The sequence below is a fragment of the Corylus avellana genome, chromosome ca3, assembly GCF_901000735.1.
Source record: "Corylus avellana chromosome ca3, CavTom2PMs-1.0".
Lineage (NCBI taxonomy): Eukaryota > Viridiplantae > Streptophyta > Magnoliopsida > Fagales > Betulaceae > Corylus > Corylus avellana.
Window position 1 is genome coordinate 3,109,425 of NC_081543.1, and position 7,529 is coordinate 3,116,953.

The window sequence follows — 7,529 nt, forward strand, 5'->3', positions numbered from 1 at the left end:
GGTGTTGTGATTATTAGAACCAAAACATAAAATCTCAATCAATAGTATTGAACTGAAATTCTGTCCTATTGAATTACAAGGAGTTTGATTTTTAATACCTTTTCCCTCTGAATTTAGATAAATTTTTTGTACGATGGGATTTAGATCACTACTTTTGTGGTCTGAAGATCCATCCAGGTTTGCTTTTGTTGTGTCATGTTCTTCAACTGCCTGTTCCACAATGTGGATGAAGATCCTTCTTATTGTTAATGACTTCATCTTGGTATATTTTTCTCATTTCATTTCTCCCCTCATACTTGTAGCTCATATTTAAGTGATAAACAGTCTTAGCTAATCTTCTCAGGAGCCTCATTATGCGTCTTTGTGCACTTAAAACTGTCATGACTGTTTTTGCCATGTGGGTGGGTTAACCAGGGTACATGTATTGTGTGCAACATTATTTAATATATGTTTTTTGCATTCACAGGTGTATTTTCATGAATTCCCAAGCTTGTACATGAACTGTTATTAATATTCTCTCAAAAAACATATTCTCTTTAGTCCTAATTGTCAAGAGGTTTATGTCTTTGGAGGAGATTGTCTTTGTTCTTCAAAAATTTGTATTTTTGGACTTCTGCTTATGATTCTCCTTTATTGATTATTGATAGTGATTTTCTTGTTCTTTTTGGCTCCTTCTAGCTAGGCGTTTCCTTTTATATACTTCTTGTGTACTTAAGGGCGTCTTTATGCTTTTAATTATATTTTTCGATTACCTATAAAAAAAAGGTTGTCAAGAGGTCTTTTGAAGCTGAAAATACCTTTCAAACGAAATGTTGCATGGAGTGTAGAGAACAGGACATGGTTATGCTGTTGATAGAAGTGTGTTGTGGCCCTTTGGGGCTTTACTTGACTTTTCTCACTGGGAAGATTAGTGAAGGATTATCACTGCTTATTCAGAGCTATAGAAAATGTCCTTTAAAGGTATAGATGTGTATCAGATGTATGCAAAATACAGTAAGCAATTATGGCAGCCCAAAGTTCATGTACTCTTGACCTAGAAGCCAAGAATTCAAACATCTAAATTTGCGAAGTCATGAACTATAAAGACCTGGTTGATGATGTGACTATCCTTGACATCCTCTATCACTCTAAAGAATTCACGTTCTTTGGGTGTCAAAGGTTGTCAATGGATATCGGGGTAGCCATTTATAGTGGTACAAATTGTGTCTGGTTTCTTGATGGTCATATTAGATTAATGTGTCCTTTATATGTATTTGCTCATTCTTAATGCAGTTTGTATGCAATTCCAGTTTTTTCTGTGGGTGCATATAAATATAGCTTCCATTACTTATCATGACTTTGAGAACTCGTGATTTTTACACAAATCAGTCAGAGAATAAGAGTTGCAGCAGAGCCAGACGGACCACTATTAGTTTTCTAGAGGATACTTATGTGGCCAGTGCCAATACATCGGGATAAGGCTTAATTGAGTTGAGTCTTGTGTGATGGAGTCAATTATTTTCAGTGAGAAACATGGAGACCCATTTGAAGAACTAGTTAGGCATTTCCGTATAAGGGATCAATTTGTTGGGATTGTTTATTGAACAATATGTTAAAATATGAAGCTTGTTCTCTCAAAAAGTTAAAAAAAATCCCATATATATGTGTGTGTATATATATATATAGCTCCCCCACCCCCTCCCCCCCCCAAATATTTTTTTTTAATGATTTGCCCTAATTCACACTATAATTCTTGGTTCCACGCTTCGGGGGTGATCTCACGAAAGAATATGAATGACCATTCAATTCCAACTTCTCGTATTTTACCCATTCCTATTCCTAAGGAATCATCTTTCTAGTGTTCCAAGTGCAGCCTTAAATACGTTCAAGTTTCTCTCTGCTACTGCTCATTTGAAACTTGTCTCTGTTGCAGGAAAAGCTTTTTTCAAGTAAAAATAGAACAGAGGCTTTGCTAGGAAAAAAGTTGAAGATAGACATGCTTCCTGAGATTGAGAAGGATCATAAGGTACTCAAAGCTAGTTGTGGAACAGAACGTTCTTAGTTTGTTTCATTGTCTTCTTGATTATGTTCATTAACAGTGTAGTCTAATAATTATTTTTCTTTAATAAAAGGAAATCTTGTTAATGTTTGCTGTTGTGTGGCAACAATTATCTGAAAGCTGGAATCAATTTGTTGTTTGCAGAGGAAAGAGAGGTTGCTGAAAAAGCAGCATAGACAAGCTCTCCTTCTTGATAATTATTTGACTGTGGATGGGCTTGTTCCAGGACGCTCCCTTCGTGACAGAAAACCTGTCACCTATACCTTTGGTAAGAGAAAACTGTTAATACTTTTTTCTTATTTAATTATGGTATTTTTCTAACCACTAGGGACTCTTTTGTGGGGCAAAATATGATCCAACTAATGACAGCATAAAATTATGGATGAAGCAAAATCAAATTTTGTTTCAACCTAGACATTCTTTTCTTAATTGTTTTCTTAGTGAACATAACCATAGGTTTACTGTATCTCATAATAGAGGATTGTTGTCATTAGGAGCTTTGCGAGTACATTGGTCTCCCAGAAGTTGTCTGCCTTTTTTCTGTCAGCATAACTACTTTCCTTCTCCTTTCATTTCTGTTTCTTTGCATCTGTGAACAATTGGATGGATGTGATCAATGCTTTTGGCAGACAGCATACCCCTGCCGTGTTTTGATGGGGCAGCTTCTCTTGGTGGACATGTATCTGGATTAACTGTTTCTGTCTCTATATCATTTAATTGGATGAACATATGTTATTGGACTTCCTCTAGCCTAAAATGCAGTTCTAATCTCATTACCACATGTACTGGAATATATGCAAGTCAATTCAACAAAACCATAAATTCAATTTTTTTGGCCAATCTGCTCTACCTTAAGCCATATTCTATGTAATTATTGGAATATATGCGCCTTCCCATACACGGATCATTAGAGCCATTATATTATGGGTTTCTGAGTAAGGTAGATGTATGAGAGGGAATTAGGAAAAGAAAAAAGGGGGCCCGGGAGTGGATGCTACTTTCTTTGGACATTCCTGGGGAACATATTATGACCTTTTTAATGGGTACCATATTCAGTTTACATACTGTTTATATACATCTTAATAAATTTATGTGTGATGCTACTCTTAACACTAATTTAACACTGGTTGACATGGCGTGTTTTAAATAGTTTCTCATTCAGTTACTTCAAAAAAAGAAAAAATAAAAGGTACTTAAAACACATTACGTCAACCGGTGTAAAATGGGTGTGAAGAGTAGCATTACTCTAAATTTAAATTGTTATCTGAATTAATCTGGGGTTTACTGTAAGAATTAATTCTGGGAAGCTTGCAAGGTGAGCATGTCATGACAGAAAGATGTTTGTACTGATTGTTTGCCATGGTCTTGCAGATGATTATGACCGGTCCATCAACGAGGCTATCAAGATAACCAAGTATGGAATTTATTACCTAGGCATATAGTCGTATTGATTTACTATTGCCCTCCATCTCTCTCTGATTTATGTATCTTCATACCAATACGATGAACTCTTGACTTAATGTTCTCATTCTTGCTTTTGTCTCAGACGAAAACAACCATCCCCAGAACCTCTACAAAGAAGAGATCTGGCTGTGAAACCTGAACCTTCTATAAATGGCAAATGGAGTGGTCCTTCACATGCTTCCGAACATGACAATTTCAGTGCCCCATCTCCCACATCACCTGATTTTGATGATGATCAGGACGAGGATAAAATGGAACAAATGGACAGAAGGTGCTTCTTCTTTTTTTTTTTTTTTTTTTTTTTTTTTTTTTTTTTTTATGTCAGAATTTATTTTTGTGTTAAAAACTCATCCCTGCATTGATTAAGCTGTATTGACATGTAGCAATAGGCGGAGACAGAGACCACAACGGTATTCAGCAAAAGAGTTTGTTGAAGCAGTTTCAGATAATGAGGCAGACTATGACAGTGATGACGAGATAGTTGGGGAAGCTGTTTATGATGAGGAATATCTGAGGAAACGTAAAGAGAAGAGGAAGCTGTCTAGTAGTTCTGAAGGAGATGAGGAGTATCGTTGGGAAGAAGAAAATGCTGAAGAAGAGGAAGAGGAAGAAGAAGATGATGGTGATTCCGTAAGTGTCAGCGAGGACAGTGACGAGCCCCGAAAATTTAGAAAACTGCCTGGCCGTACTAGGAGGGAAACAAAACTAAGGTCAGTTGATGAGCTCCAGGCAGGTCTAAGACGCAGTAAGAGGGCCACCAGAAATCGTATTAATTACCGACAGTATGAGGTATCAGAATCAGAAACAGAAACAGAATCTATGAAACCTGAGAAGTCAAATACATCGGATGCACGCTCAGATGCAAGTGAGAATGGGGACTATTCAGTGGAAAGTCAGGATTCTGATGTCAATGATAATGTCCAGGAAACAAAAGTTGATCAGCCTGTTGAAGCATACACTGAGATGGTAGAGAAAGAGCAAAATCAGCCGCCTGAGAAATCAAATAGCCCTGGCCAAGATGAAATTGAGGGTGTACGGAAAAGACGTTTCCTTGATCTAAATGAGCTTGCTCCTGGTTCTGGTTTTGATGATGGTCCGAACACAGTAATAAAAGATGAAGATACAGATGACTTCTGAAGCTTCCCTCTGCCGGAAAGCACAGGGGGAGTTGTTTTTTTCCCAGGGAATCTATGTGTACGATAGTAAGTTTCTAAATTTTGTGAGAAGCCCACGGAGGAAGTTAGTTAGAGTTCTTCCATGGTGTAATTTAAGCAGCTACTCTGGTGATGATTTGCTGCTGGGAGCAATGTGATGCTGAGAGTTATGTAGATTAGGTAGTCATTTTTTAGTTTCCACATTCAAAGAAACCTACGACAGATGAATCGGAAATTGTTGGGAGTTCGTTAGTCATCCAATCAATGTACAATAACCATTAACTAATATTGTAACTGATAAATTTGCCCTATCAAATGTTCCAGCCAAGTAGGTTTTTTTTTTCCTCCGTTCACGACAATTATGCGCCTCTGAGCATTTGGGTTGGTTGGGTCTGTTGGATAAAGCAATCAGGCTAGCAACTGTTGTGTTTATTGTAATGGACCATCCTCCCTCTAAAGGTAACTAATTTGTATTTTTATTTCAGTTTCACTTTCTTATTGTTTTGTTTTGTTTTCATGTTTGACGAATTCATTGTGTTGGAGATACTGCTTGTCAGGGATTTCTGTATGTTGTTTTGGCGCAATTTCTGCAAGAGATTAACCCCATAATCTTGGCACTTGGCCACAAATGTTTTACACGAAAATTATTTCCAAATTGTGCATTTCTAATTCACAGTGGTTTTTTCAATTTCTTCGTCCACTTTAGTCTGAACAGCATCTTCCACGGTTGTAACTATCTCTTTCACGTCTTCATCTTTCTTCTTTGCTGCCTTCTCCTTCGCTTCCTCAAGAGCCTGTATCAAATTTGATAGACATGTCTCTGCATCATCCAGCAAGGACTTTGGCATAAGGCTCTCCGCAACATCAGCAGGGGTGATCTTGGTCTCCCCAATCAACCTCTGAACGGCATCAAACATGGGATGCATTTCAAGATCCAAGTAATTCTTTGCAAGCACCTTAAACCCCTCGAAACTGCAGTAAGAGAGCTCAATATGCTTGTCCATTCTGCCTCTTCTTATGAGTGCCGGATCCAGCTTCTCCACATAATTGGTAGTAAAAACAATCAGCCTCTCTCCCCCAGAAGCAGACCACAGCCCATCAATGAAATTCAGCAGCCCTGAAAGGGTGACTTTGCCGCCGCTACCCTCTTCTTTTGCCTCTTTCTTGGCAATTTCTTTTCTCAGCTTCTCGTTCTCGTCATCTGAAGATTTCTCTGTTTTGATCTTCTTCCTCTGACCAGTAAGATCAAGCGAGCAATCAATGTCCTCAATTATGATGATGGACTTGCTGGTTGTCTCGATCAAAAGCTTCCTCAGCTCCGTGTTGTCCTTCACCGCTGTGAGCTCAAGATCATAGACATCATAGTTCAACAAATTAGCCATTGCTGCAATCATGGTCGACTTCCCGGTCCCCGGCGGCCCATAAAGCAGATAACCCCTCTTCCACGCCTTCCCAATCTTCGCATAGAAGTCCTTACTCTTGCTGAAAGTCAACAAATCTTCAACAATCTCCCGCTTCTTCTCCGGCTCCATCGCCATCGATTCAAAGGTTGCCGGATGCTCAAACACGATATGACTCCACATGGTTTGCTTGTGGCTGGAAAGCTTGTGATCATAAGTATTTGTGTAGAGCTTCCTCTGCCTATTCCTCACTCTAATCTCCTTCCCCTTGCTTAGAACATGCTCCAAGTAAGACTTTGTGATCAACTCCCGGTGCTTCTTATGAAACGTGATCGTGTAGATCCTTTTCTCCGGCTCAGGATAATACGACATAGACCTCGATTGCGACACAATTTTGGTCGACACCCACCAGACTTTAGCGCCTTCAAACTCGTCGGTGACTCTCTCATACTCGTCCATACTCAACGTCAGGCTGCTGGTATCTTTTCCCATCTCAGCTTTGAGTCTTTTAGCGTTCTTGGAAGAGTTGGCGCTAAGATACGCCTCCACAGCTGCATAGGCTTCGCTACTCCTGAGCCTATCTCCTCTGAACTCGTGGAAGGAAACCCGAATATAGGGATAGAAGTATCCCATAAGCCTGTGTGTATATTTTTCAAAGGAGCGGCTAAGCACAGAAGGACAATATTGGCGGATGATCGCCCACACAAACATGAAGGTGGCTATGGTAGACCCCATATTCGCCCACATCCCTGTTAGTGCACTGCTTCCTTGTCTCTGTTTCTTAGCCATGACCCCCCCGCCGATCATGGTCGCCGGCAACATCTTTGGATTCTTGATGTTGTTTTTTGTTTCGGATAGTGGAAAGCTTTCCTTTCCTCGATGGGCTTTATATCGGAGACAAGTCAAAAAGTCAACAAGAGTCGGTACGCGTGAGTTGTGAGTGGGGTTGCTTTTCTAGTCTTCCCTAGTCATGCCTTTTCTTTCCACAAAGCTGGCTGCAGATATTTTGATGAAAATTTCATGACACTTTCGTCTTCCTAATAAATTCATGTGAGTTACATTTTTCAACCCATTGTGCTTTGTGTGGGCCCTATTCCTCTCTTATTACTTTCGGTGCAGTAGAATTGCTGACTTGCTTCTTGTACGGAATTGAAACTTTTTTTTTTTTTTTTTTTTTTTTTTGACATATCCACACAAGATGGTAGATGAAATTCGAATTAGTGACATCCACTTCATAATGCGTGGTTCCTAGTCGATTGAGTTATTCCTTGGGAACGTACAAACTTGAAACTGAAAGTGTGGAAGTTTGATTTTCTTCTTAGATTTCTCAAGGAACGGGCACATAGACGAAATGGGGAGACCGGCTGTCATTTTGTTTCGGTAAAATAATAGTTTGTATTTTTCTCTTTTATATTCTCTTTTGAAGAATAATCTAATAGTGAAATTTGAGTACTTTTTTTTTTTTTTTTTTTA

At 39.0% G+C, this 7,529-nt stretch overlaps 2 protein-coding genes across 3 annotated transcripts in view; one reads left to right on the forward strand and one right to left on the reverse strand.

Moving 5' to 3' along the window:
- The window catches only part of LOC132173635 (DDT domain-containing protein DDR4), a 12,562-nt gene extending 7,364 nt beyond the window's left edge, over positions 1-5,198 (forward strand). The window contains exons 8-12 of one of the 2 annotated variants that reach the window (XM_059585180.1): positions 1,913-2,005; positions 2,183-2,306; positions 3,410-3,452; positions 3,585-3,773; positions 3,886-5,198. In XM_059585180.1, coding sequence (XP_059441163.1) covers positions 1,913-2,005; positions 2,183-2,306; positions 3,410-3,452; positions 3,585-3,773; positions 3,886-4,639 — 1,203 coding nt within the window. In that variant the 3' untranslated portion in view covers positions 4,640-5,198. The remainder of the gene's footprint in view (positions 1-1,912; positions 2,006-2,182; positions 2,307-3,409; positions 3,453-3,584; positions 3,774-3,885) is intronic. The other variant, XM_059585181.1, reaches the window with a different exon arrangement.
- Positions 5,199-5,238: 40 nt separating this feature from the next.
- Positions 5,239-6,928, reverse strand: LOC132173636 (AAA-ATPase At3g28580-like). The gene has a single exon (XM_059585182.1). The coding sequence runs from the start codon at positions 6,876-6,878 to the stop codon at positions 5,322-5,324; it is 1,557 nt and encodes a 518-aa protein (XP_059441165.1). The 5' UTR covers positions 6,879-6,928; the 3' UTR covers positions 5,239-5,321.
- Between the last annotated feature and the right edge of the window lie 601 nt (positions 6,929-7,529).

Bases quoted from the DNA above. Each gene is read 5' to 3' on its own strand.
- LOC132173636 (XM_059585182.1), bottom strand. From the start codon at position 6,878: ATGTTGCCGGCGACCATGATCGGCGGGGGGGTCATGGCTAAGAAACAG.